At 46.5% G+C, this 17,311-nt stretch overlaps 5 protein-coding genes across 5 annotated transcripts; all 5 read left to right on the top strand.

Annotated features, from left to right (window-relative positions):
- The first annotated feature begins 440 nt into the window (after positions 1–440).
- LOC147315764 (inverted formin-2-like) lies at positions 441–2,055 on the top strand. The gene is made up of 6 exons (XM_086258032.1): positions 441–491; positions 574–644; positions 761–879; positions 1,014–1,178; positions 1,415–1,505; positions 1,880–2,055. The coding sequence occupies exons 3-6, from the start codon at positions 850–852 to the stop codon at positions 2,053–2,055; spliced, it is 462 nt and encodes a 153-aa protein (XP_086114158.1). The 5' UTR covers positions 441–491; positions 574–644; positions 761–849.
- A 1,986-nt stretch (positions 2,056–4,041) lies between these two features.
- Positions 4,042–5,656, top strand: LOC147315765 (inverted formin-2-like). The gene is made up of 6 exons (XM_086258033.1): positions 4,042–4,092; positions 4,175–4,245; positions 4,362–4,480; positions 4,615–4,779; positions 5,016–5,106; positions 5,481–5,656. Exons 3-6 carry the CDS (start codon positions 4,451–4,453, stop codon positions 5,654–5,656), a joined length of 462 nt encoding a protein of 153 aa, XP_086114159.1. The 5' UTR covers positions 4,042–4,092; positions 4,175–4,245; positions 4,362–4,450.
- A 1,878-nt stretch (positions 5,657–7,534) lies between these two features.
- On the top strand, positions 7,535–8,741 carry LOC147315766 (inverted formin-2-like). Its single transcript, XM_086258163.1, has 4 exons — positions 7,535–7,554; positions 7,690–7,864; positions 8,101–8,191; positions 8,566–8,741. Exons 1-4 carry the CDS (start codon positions 7,535–7,537, stop codon positions 8,739–8,741), a joined length of 462 nt encoding a protein of 153 aa, XP_086114289.1.
- Positions 8,742–10,341: 1,600 nt separating this feature from the next.
- On the top strand, positions 10,342–11,956 carry LOC147315767 (inverted formin-2-like). The gene is made up of 6 exons (XM_086258034.1): positions 10,342–10,392; positions 10,475–10,545; positions 10,662–10,780; positions 10,915–11,079; positions 11,316–11,406; positions 11,781–11,956. Exons 3-6 carry the CDS (start codon positions 10,751–10,753, stop codon positions 11,954–11,956), a joined length of 462 nt encoding a protein of 153 aa, XP_086114160.1. The 5' UTR covers positions 10,342–10,392; positions 10,475–10,545; positions 10,662–10,750.
- Positions 11,957–13,981: 2,025 nt separating this feature from the next.
- LOC147315768 (inverted formin-2-like) lies at positions 13,982–15,596 on the top strand. Its single transcript, XM_086258035.1, has 6 exons — positions 13,982–14,032; positions 14,115–14,185; positions 14,302–14,420; positions 14,555–14,719; positions 14,956–15,046; positions 15,421–15,596. Exons 3-6 carry the CDS (start codon positions 14,391–14,393, stop codon positions 15,594–15,596), a joined length of 462 nt encoding a protein of 153 aa, XP_086114161.1. The 5' UTR covers positions 13,982–14,032; positions 14,115–14,185; positions 14,302–14,390.
- Positions 15,597–17,311: the final 1,715 nt, after the last annotated feature.

Here is a 17,311-nt window from a genome sequence, read left to right on the forward strand (position 1 = left end):
CTTTGCGTTTTTTAATTCCACACCATTTCCACTGTGTTTTACGGAAGAGGATTAGGGCCACTGGAAAAAAAAAAAGGAAAGAATTCTGACTTTAAAGTCAGAATTCTGAGATTAAAGTCAGAATTCTGACTTTAATCTCAGAATTCTGAAAAAAAGAAGTCAGAATTCTGAGATTAAAGTCAGAATTCTGACTTTAATCTCAGAAAAAAAAAAGTCAGAATTCTGAGATTAAAGTCAGAATTCTGAGATTAAAGTCAGAATTCTGAGATTAAAGTCAGAATTCTGACTTTAATCTCAGAAAAAAAAAAGTCAGAATTCTGAGATTAAAGTCAGAATTCTGACTTTAATCTCAGAATTCTGACTTTAATCTCAGAAAAAAAAAAAGGTCAGAATTCTGAGATTAAAGTCAGAATTCTGAGATTAAAGTCAGAATTCTGACCGAAACCAAAGCCAACAAGTCGAGAGTCACGCTGCTGCACCACATCCTGCAGGTAATGCTGGGAATACTACTAATACTGGGGAATACTGCAGTATTCTCATAATAATTCAGTTGCTGCTGTTTGTGACCCTTAGGAGGCTGAAGAGAATCACCCCGACCTGCTCAACCTGCCCGATGACCTGGAGATCTGTGCAAAGGCTGCTGGGTAAACACATATAGGAGTTCAGTCACGTACAGACTGCTGGGTGGAGTCTGTGACGTGGTAGCTCAGGTGTTTCGCCTGCAGCGGTGTTAAATGTTGCCCTCTGACTCCACCTGCAGGCTCAGCTTGGACTCTATTCAGTCTGAAACAAAGACTCTAAACAAACGGCTGAAAAACTCAGAGGAGCGTTTCCTCCTCATCTGACGACATGAAGGAGCAGTACCTGTCCACCATACAGGTGAGTCACTCAGGATGAGGCTGTCACCTTTACGGGCAGATAAATCCAGTCTGTACACTCACTGACACCGTTTTAGTGGGACAGACCTGCTGTTCCAGGTGAACTTACCTGTTGTTCTTATGTGGTGTTACCAGGAGAGCCTGCAGGCTGTTGAGCAGCTGCAACTCCTGCTGTCATCTGTGGAGGAGCAGAGGAAGCACCTGTCCGCCTACCTCTGTGAGGACAGCAGCAGCTTCTCCCTCGAAGAGCTCTTCAGCACCATCAAGGCATTCAGAGACCTCTTCCTTCGAACCCTCAAGGTCAGCGCCAATCGCAGTGCGGCTCAGTCTGCAGGACTCATACCCTGCCGCACGTTTGCATGTGTCATTTAAACTATGTCTCAGCCAGCCAATCGGCTCTGACTTGAACCGTGACAAAGTGTGGTAGCTGCCACACATTAGTCCTGTTTCCCTGTAAATGTTAAGCTCCGCCCTCTCTGGGGGGCCGGTTAGCCTGCTGAAGTTTGAACTGTGTGTTCCTTTTATTCTTCGATCAGGAGAACGAAGGTCACAGGGAGCAGGAGAAGAGGAGGAAGAGGTTGGAGGAAGGGAGGAAACTGAGAGAAGAAGCCCCCACCAGAAAGATCAGCAAGTCAGACACCATTATTTCACCTTAAATCCTCCCTCCTTAAATGGAGAGACAGGTGTCCCTCACCTGTCTCTCCAGGTGTGGCAGGTGAAGGACAGGTCAAGTGCAAGTGGAGAACAGGTGAGACATGTGAAGGGCCGGTGACGGACAGGTCGAGAATCAATAGCTGACATCAGCAACATTTTTCTGCAACAGTTTATCAGCAGCTGAATATTTAAAGGAAATGATGTGAGAGCATCAGGACGAGAAGAAAGTTTGTAAAGATTAAATGCTGCTGTACCTGTGAGGCTGTCAGGTGATGCAGTGACAGCTTTCACCTGTTGTTTGTGACACGTGCGCTAAGCTCACAGGGGAACGTGTGTCTGTGCTGCAGTTAGGACAGACATGGCCAATTGGGACGAAGGATGCACCGTCGACAACCTGCTGGCCGAGATCAGGAAGGGCTGCAGGCTGAGGAAGACAAGCCCACGGGCAGAGCCGGACGGTGGGGTCGAAGGTGAGAGCCCGGCAGGACTTCTGCAGACTTTCTTGTCACTACTGCTCGTTTGATCAAGTTCTCCTTTTCAGGTCACCCCGGGGTCACGCAGATGTCACCGGCCCAAGATAAGCCAGATTTTCCCGAGAAGCCTCGGGAGGAGGTCCGGACTCCCACACATCCACCTGCTGGAACCAGACCAGAACCGGAGCCAGCAGAGCCAGACAGAGCTGCCTCAGAGCTCCAGGCCCTCTGTGAACGCCCCGCAGCTGAGGTCCAGGGTCCGGAGTCTGAAGTGGACACCAGACCGGCGCAGCAGGAAGTCCAGCACACAGCTAGTCAGCAGGATGTGACCCAGGTCAACAGGAGCAAAGATCCTAACCCGGAAGATTCTGCTCCCCGGAACGCATCAAACACCTTAGACACCAGCCCAGCAGGTAGAGTGAGGCGCTGTGCTCTCTGCTTCAGGCTTTGAGCACGCTCAGTGCTGCTGTTTGTTTCTGAAACATGGAAATTTTAATGCTTCCTGTCCCACAGCCCACCCACACAGATCAAGTTGTGTTCAGTGTTTGCAGCAGAGTGACGGAGACTCGGCCGCAGATTACAGTTGAGTGGAGTCGAGATTGCCATACCATGGTGATGTAGCCGGGTCAGTCTGGCTGTTGTGATGTAGCTCTGAGTCTATGAGGTCACTTCCTGTTCCTGAACATTAGTGTTTCCTGTGACATGGTGAGCTGAGGCTCAGGCTGTAAGGTCTCATCAAGACGATGATAGAACATCCTTTAGTGTTGATGATGAAATAAGCTTTATATCTAGAAACCGACCAATCGTATCCTCTCTTTGATCTCCAGAAGGCCACACAGGAAGAAAGCGTTTGAAGAAAAAGAAAAAATGCATCCTTCAGTGAGGTGAGCTCACCTGCAGCTGTGCATAAATCCACGTCAGCGGCGATTCACTGCTGTCCTTCACTCTAAAGCATTTCATTGGTCGAAATGTTTTTATGTTGTGGGATTTAAGGTCTTTTTTTAAATATCATTTATTATTTTATTCTTCTTCTATGGTTCCAGGTACATGGGTCAGGACTTGTTTCTGTGGCGACAGGACTGGACCTGCAGGAGAACAAAGTGTTTAACCCTCTGTAGAACCTGGGACCATTTCGTGGCCTTTGCGTTTTTTAATTCCACACCATTTCCACTGTGTTTTACGGAAGAGGATTAGGGCCACTGGAAAAAAAAAAAGGAAAGAATTCTGACTTTAAAGTCAGAATTCTGAGATTAAAGTCAGAATTCTGACTTTAATCTCAGAATTCTGAAAAAAAGAAGTCAGAATTCTGAGATTAAAGTCAGAATCCTGACTTTTTTCAGAATCCTGACTTTTTTCAGAATTCTGAGATTAAAGTCAGAATTCTGAGATTAAAGTCAGAATTCTGAGATTAAAGTCAGAATTCTGACTTTAATCTCAGAAAAAAAAAAGTCAGAATTCTGAGATTAAAGTCAGAATTCTGAGATTAAAGTCAGAATTCTGAGATTAAAGTCAGAATTCTGAGATTAAAGTCAGAATTCTGACTTTAATCTCAGAAAAAAAAAAGTCAGAATTCTGAGATTAAAGTCAGAATTCTGAGATTAAAGTCAGAATTCTGAGATTAAAGTCAGAATTCTGAGATTAAAGTCAGAATTCTGACTTTAATCTCAGAAAAAAAAAAGTCAGAATTCTGAGATTAAAGTCAGAATTCTGAGATTAAAGTCAGAATTCTGAGATTAAAGTCAGAATTCTGACTTTAATCTCAGAAAAAAAAAAGTCAGAATTCTGAGATTAAAGTCAGAATTCTGAGATTAAAGTCAGAATTCTGACTTTAATCTCAGAAAAAAAAAAAGTCAGAATTCTGAGATTAAAGTCAGAATTCTGACTTTAATCTCAGAAAAAAAAAAAGTCAGAATTCTGAGATTAAAGTCAGAATTCTGAGATTAAAGTCAGAATTCTGACTTTAATCTCAGAAAAAAAAAAAGTCAGAATTCTGAGATTAAAGTCAGAATTCTGAGATTAAAGTCAGAATTCTGACCGAAACCAAAGCCAACAAGTCGAGAGTCACGCTGCTGCACCACATCCTGCAGGTAATGCTGGGAATACTACGAATACTGGGGAATACTGCAGTATTCTCATAATAATTCAGTTGCTGCTGTTTGTGACCCTTAGGAGGCTGAAGAGAATCACCCCGACCTGCTCAACCTGCCCGATGACCTGGAGATCTGTGCAAAGGCTGCTGGGTAAACACATATAGGAGTTCAGTCACGTACAGACTGCTGGGTGGAGTCTGTGACGTGGTAGCTCAGGTGTTTCGCCTGCAGCGGTGTTAAATGTTGCCCTCTGACTCCACCTGCAGGCTCAGCTTGGACTCTATTCAGTCTGAAACAAAGACTCTAAACAAACGGCTGAAAAACTCAGAGGAGCGTTTCCTCCTCATCTGACGACATGAAGGAGCAGTACCTGTCCACCATACAGGTGAGTCACTCAGGATGAGGCTGTCACCTTTACGGGCAGATAAATCCAGTCTGTACACTCACTGACACCGTTTTAGTGGGACAGACCTGCTGTTCCAGGTGAACTTACCTGTTGTTCTTATGTGGTGTTACCAGGAGAGCCTGCAGGCTGTTGAGCAGCTGCAACTCCTGCTGTCATCTGTGGAGGAGCAGAGGAAGCACCTGTCCGCCTACCTCTGTGAGGACAGCAGCAGCTTCTCCCTCGAAGAGCTCTTCAGCACCATCAAGGCATTCAGAGACCTCTTCCTTCGAACCCTCAAGGTCAGCGCCAATCGCAGTGCGGCTCAGTCTGCAGGACTCATACCCTGCCGCACGTTTGCATGTGTCATTTAAACTATGTCTCAGCCAGCCAATCGGCTCTGACTTGAACCGTGACAAAGTGTGGTAGCTGCCACACATTAGTCCTGTTTCCCTGTAAATGTTAAGCTCCGCCCTCTCTGGGGGGCCGGTTAGCCTGCTGAAGTTTGAACTGTGTGTTCCTTTTATTCTTCGATCAGGAGAACGAAGGTCACAGGGAGCAGGAGAAGAGGAGGAAGAGGTTGGAGGAAGGGAGGAAACTGAGAGAAGAAGCCCCCACCAGAAAGATCAGCAAGTCAGACACCATTATTTCACCTTAAATCCTCCCTCCTTAAATGGAGAGACAGGTGTCCCTCACCTGTCTCTCCAGGTGTGGCAGGTGAAGGACAGGTCAAGTGCAAGTGGAGAACAGGTGAGACATGTGAAGGGCCGGTGACGGACAGGTCGAGAATCAATAGCTGACATCAGCAACATTTTTCTGCAACAGTTTATCAGCAGCTGAATATTTAAAGGAAATGATGTGAGAGCATCAGGACGAGAAGAAAGTTTGTAAAGATTAAATGCTGCTGTACCTGTGAGGCTGTCAGGTGATGCAGTGACAGCTTTCACCTGTTGTTTGTGACACGTGCGCTAAGCTCACAGGGGAACGTGTGTCTGTGCTGCAGTTAGGACAGACATGGCCAATTGGGACGAAGGATGCACCGTCGACAACCTGCTGGCCGAGATCAGGAAGGGCTGCAGGCTGAGGAAGACAAGCCCACGGGCAGAGCCGGACGGTGGGGTCGAAGGTGAGAGCCCGGCAGGACTTCTGCAGACTTTCTTGTCACTACTGCTCGTTTGATCAAGTTCTCCTTTTCAGGTCACCCCGGGGTCACGCAGATGTCACCGGCCCAAGATAAGCCAGATTTTCCCGAGAAGCCTCGGGAGGAGGTCCGGACTCCCACACATCCACCTGCTGGAACCAGACCAGAACCGGAGCCAGCAGAGCCAGACAGAGCTGCCTCAGAGCTCCAGGCCCTCTGTGAACGCCCCGCAGCTGAGGTCCAGGGTCCGGAGTCTGAAGTGGACACCAGACCGGCGCAGCAGGAAGTCCAGCACACAGCTAGTCAGCAGGATGTGACCCAGGTCAACAGGAGCAAAGATCCTAACCCGGAAGATTCTGCTCCCCGGAACGCATCAAACACCTTAGACACCAGCCCAGCAGGTAGAGTGAGGCGCTGTGCTCTCTGCTTCAGGCTTTGAGCACGCTCAGTGCTGCTGTTTGTTTCTGAAACATGGAAATTTTAATGCTTCCTGTCCCACAGCCCACCCACACAGATCAAGTTGTGTTCAGTGTTTGCAGCAGAGTGACGGAGACTCGGCCGCAGATTACAGTTGAGTGGAGTCGAGATTGCCATACCATGGTGATGTAGCCGGGTCAGTCTGGCTGTTGTGATGTAGCTCTGAGTCTATGAGGTCACTTCCTGTTCCTGAACATTAGTGTTTCCTGTGACATGGTGAGCTGAGGCTCAGGCTGTAAGGTCTCATCAAGACGATGATAGAACATCCTTTAGTGTTGATGATGAAATAAGCTTTATATCTAGAAACCGACCAATCGTATCCTCTCTTTGATCTCCAGAAGGCCACACAGGAAGAAAGCGTTTGAAGAAAAAGAAAAAATGCATCCTTCAGTGAGGTGAGCTCACCTGCAGCTGTGCATAAATCCACGTCAGCGGCGATTCACTGCTGTCCTTCACTCTAAAGCATTTCATTGGTCGAAATGTTTTTATGTTGTGGGATTTAAGGTCTTTTTTTAAATATCATTTATTATTTTATTCTTCTTCTATGGTTCCAGGTACATGGGTCAGGACTTGTTTCTGTGGCGACAGGACTGGACCTGCAGGAGAACAAAGTGTTTAACCCTCTGTAGAACCTGGGACCATTTCGTGGCCTTTGCGTTTTTTAATTCCACACCATTTCCACTGTATTTTACGGAAGAGGATTAGGGCCACTGGAAAAAAAAAAGGAAAGAATTCTGACTTTAAAGTCAGAATTCTGACTTTAATCTCAGAATTCTGAAAAAAAGAAGTCAGAATTCTGAGATTAAAGTCAGAATTCTGACTTTTTTCAGAATTCTGAGATTAAAGTCAGAATTCTGAGATTAAAGTCAGAATTCTGAGATTAAAGTCAGAATTCTGACTTTAATCTCAGAAAAAAAAAAGTCAGAATTCTGAGATTAAAGTCAGAATTCTGACTTTAATCTCAGAAAAAAAAAAGTCAGAATTCTGAGATTAAAGTCAGAATTCTGAGATTAAAGTCAGAATTCTGACCGAAACCAAAGCCAACAAGTCGAGAGTCACGCTGCTGCACCACATCCTGCAGGTAATGCTGGGAATACTACGAATACTGGGGAATACTGCAGTATTCTCATAATAATTCAGTTGCTGCTGTTTGTGACCCTTAGGAGGCTGAAGAGAATCACCCCGACCTGCTCAACCTGCCCGATGACCTGGAGATCTGTGCAAAGGCTGCTGGGTAAACACATATAGGAGTTCAGTCACGTACAGACTGCTGGGTGGAGTCTGTGACGTGGTAGCTCAGGTGTTTCGCCTGCAGCGGTGTTAAATGTTGCCCTCTGACTCCACCTGCAGGCTCAGCTTGGACTCTATTCAGTCTGAAACAAAGACTCTAAACAAACGGCTGAAAAACTCAGAGGAGCGTTTCCTCCTCATCTGACGACATGAAGGAGCAGTACCTGTCCCACCATACAGGTGAGTCACTCAGGATGAGGCTGTCACCTTTACGGGCAGATAAATCCAGTCTGTACACTCACTGACACCGTTTTAGTGGGACAGACCTGCTGTTCCAGGTGAACTTACCTGTTGTTCTTATGTGGTGTTACCAGGAGAGCCTGCAGGCTGTTGAGCAGCTGCAACTCCTGCTGTCATCTGTGGAGGAGCAGAGGAAGCACCTGTCCGCCTACCTCTGTGAGGACAGCAGCAGCTTCTCCCTCGAAGAGCTCTTCAGCACCATCAAGGCATTCAGAGACCTCTTCCTTCGAACCCTCAAGGTCAGCGCCAATCGCAGTGCGGCTCAGTCTGCAGGACTCATACCCTGCCGCACGTTTGCATGTGTCATTTAAACTATGTCTCAGCCAGCCAATCGGCTCTGACTTGAACCGTGACAAAGTGTGGTAGCTGCCACACATTAGTCCTGTTTCCCTGTAAATGTTAAGCTCCGCCCTCTCTGGGGGGCCGGTTAGCCTGCTGAAGTTTGAACTGTGTGTTCCTTTTATTCTTCGATCAGGAGAACGAAGGTCACAGGGAGCAGGAGAAGAGGAGGAAGAGGTTGGAGGAAGGGAGGAAACTGAGAGAAGAAGCCCCCACCAGAAAGATCAGCAAGTCAGACACCATTATTTCACCTTAAATCCTCCCTCCTTAAATGGAGAGACAGGTGTCCCTCACCTGTCTCTCCAGGTGTGGCAGGTGAAGGACAGGTCAAGTGCAAGTGGAGAACAGGTGAGACATGTGAAGGGCCGGTGACGGACAGGTCGAGAATCAATAGCTGACATCAGCAACATTTTTCTGCAACAGTTTATCAGCAGCTGAATATTTAAAGGAAATGATGTGAGAGCATCAGGACGAGAAGAAAGTTTGTAAAGATTAAATGCTGCTGTACCTGTGAGGCTGTCAGGTGATGCAGTGACAGCTTTCACCTGTTGTTTGTGACACGTGCGCTAAGCTCACAGGGGAACGTGTGTCTGTGCTGCAGTTAGGACAGACATGGCCAATTGGGACGAAGGATGCACCGTCGACAACCTGCTGGCCGAGATCAGGAAGGGCTGCAGGCTGAGGAAGACAAGCCCACGGGCAGAGCCGGACGGTGGGGTCGAAGGTGAGAGCCCGGCAGGACTTCTGCAGACTTTCTTGTCACTACTGCTCGTTTGATCAAGTTCTCCTTTTCAGGTCACCCCGGGGTCACGCAGATGTCACCGGCCCAAGATAAGCCAGATTTTCCCGAGAAGCCTCGGGAGGAGGTCCGGACTCCCACACATCCACCTGCTGGAACCAGACCAGAACCGGAGCCAGCAGAGCCAGACAGAGCTGCCTCAGAGCTCCAGGCCCTCTGTGAACGCCCCGCAGCTGAGGTCCAGGGTCCGGAGTCTGAAGTGGACACCAGACCGGCGCAGCAGGAAGTCCAGCACACAGCTAGTCAGCAGGATGTGACCCAGGTCAACAGGAGCAAAGATCCTAACCCGGAAGATTCTGCTCCCCGGAACGCATCAAACACCTTAGACACCAGCCCAGCAGGTAGAGTGAGGCGCTGTGCTCTCTGCTTCAGGCTTTGAGCACGCTCAGTGCTGCTGTTTGTTTCTGAAACATGGAAATTTTAATGCTTCCTGTCCCACAGCCCACCCACACAGATCAAGTTGTGTTCAGTGTTTGCAGCAGAGTGACGGAGACTCGGCCGCAGATTACAGTTGAGTGGAGTCGAGATTGCCATACCATGGTGATGTAGCCGGGTCAGTCTGGCTGTTGTGATGTAGCTCTGAGTCTATGAGGTCACTTCCTGTTCCTGAACATTAGTGTTTCCTGTGACATGGTGAGCTGAGGCTCAGGCTGTAAGGTCTCATCAAGACGATGATAGAACATCCTTTAGTGTTGATGATGAAATAAGCTTTATATCTAGAAACCGACCAATCGTATCCTCTCTTTGATCTCCAGAAGGCCACACAGGAAGAAAGCGTTTGAAGAAAAAGAAAAAATGCATCCTTCAGTGAGGTGAGCTCACCTGCAGCTGTGCATAAATCCACGTCAGCGGCGATTCACTGCTGTCCTTCACTCTAAAGCATTTCATTGGTCGAAATGTTTTTATGTTGTGGGATTTAAGGTCTTTTTTTAAATATCATTTATTATTTTATTCTTCTTCTATGGTTCCAGGTACATGGGTCAGGACTTGTTTCTGTGGCGACAGGACTGGACCTGCAGGAGAACAAAGTGTTTAACCCTCTGTAGAACCTGGGACCATTTCGTGGCCTTTGCGTTTTTTAATTCCACACCATTTCCACTGTGTTTTACGGAAGAGGATTAGGGCCACTGGAAAAAAAAAAGGAAAGAATTCTGAGATTAAAGTCAGAATTCTGACTTTTTTCAGAATCCTGACTTTTTTCAGAATTCTGAGATTAAAGTCAGAATTCTGAGATTAAAGTCAGAATTCTGAGATTAAAGTCAGAATTCTGAGATTAAAGTCAGAATTCTGACTTTTTTCAGAATTCTGAGATTAAAGTCAGAATCCTGACTTTTTTCAGAATCCTGACTTTTTTCAGAATTCTGAGATTAAAGTCAGAATTCTGAGATTAAAGTCAGAATTCTGAGATTAAAGTCAGAATTCTGAGATTAAAGTCAGAATTCTGAGATTAAAGTCAGAATTCTGACTTTAATCTCAGAAAAAAAAAAGTCAGAATTCTGAGATTAAAGTCAGAATTCTGACTTTAATCTCAGAAAAAAAAAAAGTCAGAATTCTGAGATTAAAGTCAGAATTCTGACCGAAACCAAAGCCAACAAGTCGAGAGTCACGCTGCTGCACCACATCCTGCAGGTAATGCTGGGAATACTACGAATACTGGGGAATACTGCAGTATTCTCATAATAATTCAGTTGCTGCTGTTTGTGACCCTTAGGAGGCTGAAGAGAATCACCCCGACCTGCTCAACCTGCCCGATGACCTGGAGATCTGTGCAAAGGCTGCTGGGTAAACACATATAGGAGTTCAGTCACGTACAGACTGCTGGGTGGAGTCTGTGACGTGGTAGCTCAGGTGTTTCGCCTGCAGCGGTGTTAAATGTTGCCCTCTGACTCCACCTGCAGGCTCAGCTTGGACTCTATTCAGTCTGAAACAAAGACTCTAAACAAACGGCTGAAAAACTCAGAGGAGCGTTTCCTCCTCATCTGACGACATGAAGGAGCAGTACCTGTCCACCATACAGGTGAGTCACTCAGGATGAGGCTGTCACCTTTACGGGCAGATAAATCCAGTCTGTACACTCACTGACACCGTTTTAGTGGGACAGACCTGCTGTTCCAGGTGAACTTACCTGTTGTTCTTATGTGGTGTTACCAGGAGAGCCTGCAGGCTGTTGAGCAGCTGCAACTCCTGCTGTCATCTGTGGAGGAGCAGAGGAAGCACCTGTCCGCCTACCTCTGTGAGGACAGCAGCAGCTTCTCCCTCGAAGAGCTCTTCAGCACCATCAAGGCATTCAGAGACCTCTTCCTTCGAACCCTCAAGGTCAGCGCCAATCGCAGTGCGGCTCAGTCTGCAGGACTCATACCCTGCCGCACGTTTGCATGTGTCATTTAAACTATGTCTCAGCCAGCCAATCGGCTCTGACTTGAACCGTGACAAAGTGTGGTAGCTGCCACACATTAGTCCTGTTTCCCTGTAAATGTTAAGCTCCGCCCTCTCTGGGGGGCCGGTTAGCCTGCTGAAGTTTGAACTGTGTGTTCCTTTTATTCTTCGATCAGGAGAACGAAGGTCACAGGGAGCAGGAGAAGAGGAGGAAGAGGTTGGAGGAAGGGAGGAAACTGAGAGAAGAAGCCCCCACCAGAAAGATCAGCAAGTCAGACACCATTATTTCACCTTAAATCCTCCCTCCTTAAATGGAGAGACAGGTGTCCCTCACCTGTCTCTCCAGGTGTGGCAGGTGAAGGACAGGTCAAGTGCAAGTGGAGAACAGGTGAGACATGTGAAGGGCCGGTGACGGACAGGTCGAGAATCAATAGCTGACATCAGCAACATTTTTCTGCAACAGTTTATCAGCAGCTGAATATTTAAAGGAAATGATGTGAGAGCATCAGGACGAGAAGAAAGTTTGTAAAGATTAAATGCTGCTGTACCTGTGAGGCTGTCAGGTGATGCAGTGACAGCTTTCACCTGTTGTTTGTGACACGTGCGCTAAGCTCACAGGGGAACGTGTGTCTGTGCTGCAGTTAGGACAGACATGGCCAATTGGGACGAAGGATGCACCGTCGACAACCTGCTGGCCGAGATCAGGAAGGGCTGCAGGCTGAGGAAGACAAGCCCACGGGCAGAGCCGGACGGTGGGGTCGAAGGTGAGAGCCCGGCAGGACTTCTGCAGACTTTCTTGTCACTACTGCTCGTTTGATCAAGTTCTCCTTTTCAGGTCACCCCGGGGTCACGCAGATGTCACCGGCCCAAGATAAGCCAGATTTTCCCGAGAAGCCTCGGGAGGAGGTCCGGACTCCCACACATCCACCTGCTGGAACCAGACCAGAACCGGAGCCAGCAGAGCCAGACAGAGCTGCCTCAGAGCTCCAGGCCCTCTGTGAACGCCCCGCAGCTGAGGTCCAGGGTCCGGAGTCTGAAGTGGACACCAGACCGGCGCAGCAGGAAGTCCAGCACACAGCTAGTCAGCAGGATGTGACCCAGGTCAACAGGAGCAAAGATCCTAACCCGGAAGATTCTGCTCCCCGGAACGCATCAAACACCTTAGACACCAGCCCAGCAGGTAGAGTGAGGCGCTGTGCTCTCTGCTTCAGGCTTTGAGCACGCTCAGTGCTGCTGTTTGTTTCTGAAACATGGAAATTTTAATGCTTCCTGTCCCACAGCCCACCCACACAGATCAAGTTGTGTTCAGTGTTTGCAGCAGAGTGACGGAGACTCGGCCGCAGATTACAGTTGAGTGGAGTCGAGATTGCCATACCATGGTGATGTAGCCGGGTCAGTCTGGCTGTTGTGATGTAGCTCTGAGTCTATGAGGTCACTTCCTGTTCCTGAACATTAGTGTTTCCTGTGACATGGTGAGCTGAGGCTCAGGCTGTAAGGTCTCATCAAGACGATGATAGAACATCCTTTAGTGTTGATGATGAAATAAGCTTTATATCTAGAAACCGACCAATCGTATCCTCTCTTTGATCTCCAGAAGGCCACACAGGAAGAAAGCGTTTGAAGAAAAAGAAAAAATGCATCCTTCAGTGAGGTGAGCTCACCTGCAGCTGTGCATAAATCCACGTCAGCGGCGATTCACTGCTGTCCTTCACTCTAAAGCATTTCATTGGTCGAAATGTTTTTATGTTGTGGGATTTAAGGTCTTTTTTTAAATATCATTTATTATTTTATTCTTCTTCTATGGTTCCAGGTACATGGGTCAGGACTTGTTTCTGTGGCGACAGGACTGGACCTGCAGGAGAACAAAGTGTTTAACCCTCTGTAGAACCTGGGACCATTTCGTGGCCTTTGCGTTTTTTAATTCCACACCATTTCCACTGTGTTTTACGGAAGAGGATTAGGGCCACTGGAAAAAAAAAAGGAAAGAATTCTGACTTTAAAGTCAGAATTCTGAGATTAAAGTCAGAATTCTGACTTTAATCTCAGAATTCTGAAAAAAAGAAGTCAGAATTCTGAGATTAAAGTCAGAATCCTGACTTTTTTCAGAATCCTGACTTTTTTCAGAATTCTGAGATTAAAGTCAGAATTCTGAGATTAAAGTCAGAATTCTGAGATTAAAGTCAGAATTCTGACTTTAATCTCAGAAAAAAAAAAGTCAGAATTCTGAGATTAAAGTCAGAATTCTGAGATTAAAGTCAGAATTCTGAGATTAAAGTCAGAATTCTGAGATTAAAGTCAGAATTCTGACTTTAATCTCAGAAAAAAAAAAGTCAGAATTCTGAGATTAAAGTCAGAATTCTGAGATTAAAGTCAGAATTCTGAGATTAAAGTCAGAATTCTGAGATTAAAGTCAGAATTCTGACTTTAATCTCAGAAAAAAAAAAGTCAGAATTCTGAGATTAAAGTCAGAATTCTGAGATTAAAGTCAGAATTCTGAGATTAAAGTCAGAATTCTGAGATTAAAGTCAGAATTCTGAGATTAAAGTCAGAATTCTGACTTTAATCTCAGAAAAAAAAAAGTCAGAATTCTGAGATTAAAGTCAGAATTCTGAGATTAAAGTCAGAATTCTGACTTTAATCTCAGAAAAAAAAAAAGTCAGAATTCTGAGATTAAAGTCAGAATTCTGACTTTAATCTCAGAAAAAAAAAAAGTCAGAATTCTGAGATTAAAGTCAGAATTCTGAGATTAAAGTCAGAATTCTGACTTTAATCTCAGAAAAAAAAAAAGTCAGAATTCTGAGATTAAAGTCAGAATTCTGAGATTAAAGTCAGAATTCTGACCGAAACCAAAGCCAACAAGTCGAGAGTCACGCTGCTGCACCACATCCTGCAGGTAATGCTGGGAATACTACGAATACTGGGGAATACTGCAGTATTCTCATAATAATTCAGTTGCTGCTGTTTGTGACCCTTAGGAGGCTGAAGAGAATCACCCCGACCTGCTCAACCTGCCCGATGACCTGGAGATCTGTGCAAAGGCTGCTGGGTAAACACATATAGGAGTTCAGTCACGTACAGACTGCTGGGTGGAGTCTGTGACGTGGTAGCTCAGGTGTTTCGCCTGCAGCGGTGTTAAATGTTGCCCTCTGACTCCACCTGCAGGCTCAGCTTGGACTCTATTCAGTCTGAAACAAAGACTCTAAACAAACGGCTGAAAAACTCAGAGGAGCGTTTCCTCCTCATCTGACGACATGAAGGAGCAGTACCTGTCCACCATACAGGTGAGTCACTCAGGATGAGGCTGTCACCTTTACGGGCAGATAAATCCAGTCTGTACACTCACTGACACCGTTTTAGTGGGACAGACCTGCTGTTCCAGGTGAACTTACCTGTTGTTCTTATGTGGTGTTACCAGGAGAGCCTGCAGGCTGTTGAGCAGCTGCAACTCCTGCTGTCATCTGTGGAGGAGCAGAGGAAGCACCTGTCCGCCTACCTCTGTGAGGACAGCAGCAGCTTCTCCCTCGAAGAGCTCTTCAGCACCATCAAGGCATTCAGAGACCTCTTCCTTCGAACCCTCAAGGTCAGCGCCAATCGCAGTGCGGCTCAGTCTGCAGGACTCATACCCTGCCGCACGTTTGCATGTGTCATTTAAACTATGTCTCAGCCAGCCAATCGGCTCTGACTTGAACCGTGACAAAGTGTGGTAGCTGCCACACATTAGTCCTGTTTCCCTGTAAATGTTAAGCTCCGCCCTCTCTGGGGGGCCGGTTAGCCTGCTGAAGTTTGAACTGTGTGTTCCTTTTATTCTTCGATCAGGAGAACGAAGGTCACAGGGAGCAGGAGAAGAGGAGGAAGAGGTTGGAGGAAGGGAGGAAACTGAGAGAAGAAGCCCCCACCAGAAAGATCAGTAAGTCAGACACCATTATTTCACCTTAAATCCTCCCTCCTTAAATGGAGAGACAGGTGTCCCTCACCTGTCTCTCCAGGTGTGGCAGGTGAAGGACAGGTCAAGTGCAAGTGGAGAACAGGTGAGACATGTGAAGGGCCGGTGACGGACAGGTCGAGAATCAATAGCTGACATCAGCAACATTTTTCTGCAACAGTTTATCAGCAGCTGAATATTTAAAGGAAATGATGTGAGAGCATCAGGACGAGAAGAAAGTTTGTAAAGATTAAATGCTGCTGTACCTGTGAGGCTGTCAGGTGATGCAGTGACAGCTTTCACCTGTTGTTTGTGACACGTGCGCTAAGCTCACAGGGGAACGTGTGTCTGTGCTGCAGTTAGGACAGACATGGCCAATTGGGACGAAGGATGCACCGTCGACAACCTGCTGGCCGAGATCAGGAAGGGCTGCAGGCTGAGGAAGACAAGCCCACGGGCAGAGCCGGACGGTGGGGTCGAAGGTGAGAGCCCGGCAGGACTTCTGCAGACTTTCTTGTCACTACTGCTCGTTTGATCAAGTTCTCCTTTTCAGGTCACCCCGGGGTCACGCAGATGTCACCGGCCCAAGATAAGCCAGATTTTCCCGAGAAGCCTCGGGAGGAGGTCCGGACTCCCACACATCCACCTGCTGGAACCAGACCAGAACCGGAGCCAGCAGAGCCAGACAGAGCTGCCTCAGAGCTCCAGGCCCTCTGTGAACGCCCCGCAGCTGAGGTCCAGGGTCCGGAGTCTGAAGTGGACACCAGACCGGCGCAGCAGGAAGTCCAGCACACAGCTAGTCAGCAGGATGTGACCCAGGTCAACAGGAGCAAAGATCCTAACCCGGAAGATTCTGCTCCCCGGAACGCATCAAACACCTTAGACACCAGCCCAGCAGGTAGAGTGAGGCGCTGTGCTCTCTGCTTCAGGCTTTGAGCACGCTCAGTGCTGCTGTTTGTTTCTGAAACATGGAAATTTTAATGCTTCCTGTCCCACAGCCCACCCACACAGATCAAGTTGTGTTCAGTGTTTGCAGCAGAGTGACGGAGACTCGGCCGCAGATTACAGTTGAGTGGAGTCGAGATTGCCATACCATGGTGATGTAGCCGGGTCAGTCTGGCTGTTGTGATGTAGCTCTGAGTCTATGAGGTCACTTCCTGTTCCTGAACATTAGTGTTTCCTGTGACATGGTGAGCTGAGGCTCAGGCTGTAAGGTCTCATCAAGACGATGATAGAACATCCTTTAGTGTTGATGATGAAATAAGCTTTATATCTAGAAACCGACCAATCGTATCCTCTCTTTGATCTCCAGAAGGCCACACAGGAAGAAAGCGTTTGAAGAAAAAGAAAAAATGCATCCTTCAGTGAGGTGAGCTCACCTGCAGCTGTGCATAAATCCACGTCAGCGGCGATTCACTGCTGTCCTTCACTCTAAAGCATTTCATTGGTCGAAATGTTTTTATGTTGTGGGATTTAAGGTCTTTTTTTAAATATCATTTATTATTTTATTCTTCTTCTATGGTTCCAGGTACATGGGTCAGGACTTGTTTCTGTGGCGACAGGACTGGACCTGCAGGAGAACAAAGTGTTTAACCCTCTGTAGAACCTGGGACCATTTCGTGGCCTTTGCGTTTTTTAATTCCACACCATTTCCACTGTGTTTTACGGAAGAGGATTAGGGCCACTGGAAAAAAAAAAGGAAAGAATTCTGACTTTAAAGTCAGAATTCTGAGATTAAAGTCAGAATTCTGACTTTAATCTCAGAATTCTGAAAAAAAGAAGTCAGAATTCTGAGATTAAAGTCAGAATCCTGACTTTTTTCAGAATCCTGACTTTTTTCAGAATTCTGAGATTAAAGTCAGAATTCTGAGATTAAAGTCAGAATTCTGAGATTAAAGTCAGAATTCTGACTTTAATCTCAGAAAAAAAAAAGTCAGAATTCTGAGATTAAAGTCAGAATTCTGAGATTAAAGTCAGAATTCTGAGATTAAAGTCAGAATTCTGAGATTAAAGTCAGAATTCTGACTTTAATCTCAGAAAAAAAAAAGTCAGAATTCTGAGATTAAAGTCAGAATTCTGAGATTAAAGTCAGAATTCTGAGATTAAAGTCAGAATTCTGAGATTAAAGTCAGAATTCTGACTTTAATCTCAGAAAAAAAAAAGTCAGAATTCTGAGATTAAAGTCAGAATTCTGAGATTAAAGTCAGAATTCTGAGATTAAAGTCAGAATTCTGAGATTAAAGTCAGAAT

This window comes from Aulonocara sp. 'chitande type north' Nkhata Bay, linkage group LG13, assembly GCF_057382095.1.
Source record: "Aulonocara sp. 'chitande type north' Nkhata Bay isolate Kocher_YH1m ecotype deep benthic linkage group LG13, A_spYH_male_GT1.1, whole genome shotgun sequence".
Lineage (NCBI taxonomy): Eukaryota > Metazoa > Chordata > Actinopteri > Cichliformes > Cichlidae > Aulonocara > Aulonocara sp. 'chitande type north' Nkhata Bay.

Excerpts from the sequence above, each read along its gene's own strand:
- LOC147315768 (XM_086258035.1), top strand. The coding sequence starts at position 14,391 with ATGAAGGAGCAGTACCTGTCCACCATACAG. Across the intron at positions 14,720-14,955 it reads TCTTCCTTCGAACCCTCAAG|GAGAACGAAGGTCACAGGGA; the intron begins GTCAGCGCCAAT and ends TTCTTCGATCAG. Across the intron at positions 15,047-15,420 it reads AGCCCCCACCAGAAAGATCA|TTAGGACAGACATGGCCAAT; the intron begins GTAAGTCAGACA and ends TCTGTGCTGCAG.
- LOC147315765 (XM_086258033.1), top strand. The coding sequence starts at position 4,451 with ATGAAGGAGCAGTACCTGTCCACCATACAG. Across the intron at positions 4,780-5,015 it reads TCTTCCTTCGAACCCTCAAG|GAGAACGAAGGTCACAGGGA; the intron begins GTCAGCGCCAAT and ends TTCTTCGATCAG. Across the intron at positions 5,107-5,480 it reads AGCCCCCACCAGAAAGATCA|TTAGGACAGACATGGCCAAT; the intron begins GCAAGTCAGACA and ends TCTGTGCTGCAG.
- LOC147315764 (XM_086258032.1), top strand. The coding sequence starts at position 850 with ATGAAGGAGCAGTACCTGTCCACCATACAG. Across the intron at positions 880-1,013 it reads AGTACCTGTCCACCATACAG|GAGAGCCTGCAGGCTGTTGA; the intron begins GTGAGTCACTCA and ends TGGTGTTACCAG. Across the intron at positions 1,179-1,414 it reads TCTTCCTTCGAACCCTCAAG|GAGAACGAAGGTCACAGGGA; the intron begins GTCAGCGCCAAT and ends TTCTTCGATCAG.
- LOC147315767 (XM_086258034.1), top strand. The coding sequence starts at position 10,751 with ATGAAGGAGCAGTACCTGTCCACCATACAG. Across the intron at positions 10,781-10,914 it reads AGTACCTGTCCACCATACAG|GAGAGCCTGCAGGCTGTTGA; the intron begins GTGAGTCACTCA and ends TGGTGTTACCAG. Across the intron at positions 11,080-11,315 it reads TCTTCCTTCGAACCCTCAAG|GAGAACGAAGGTCACAGGGA; the intron begins GTCAGCGCCAAT and ends TTCTTCGATCAG.
- LOC147315766 (XM_086258163.1), top strand. The coding sequence starts at position 7,535 with ATGAAGGAGCAGTACCTGTC. Across the intron at positions 7,865-8,100 it reads TCTTCCTTCGAACCCTCAAG|GAGAACGAAGGTCACAGGGA; the intron begins GTCAGCGCCAAT and ends TTCTTCGATCAG. Across the intron at positions 8,192-8,565 it reads AGCCCCCACCAGAAAGATCA|TTAGGACAGACATGGCCAAT; the intron begins GCAAGTCAGACA and ends TCTGTGCTGCAG.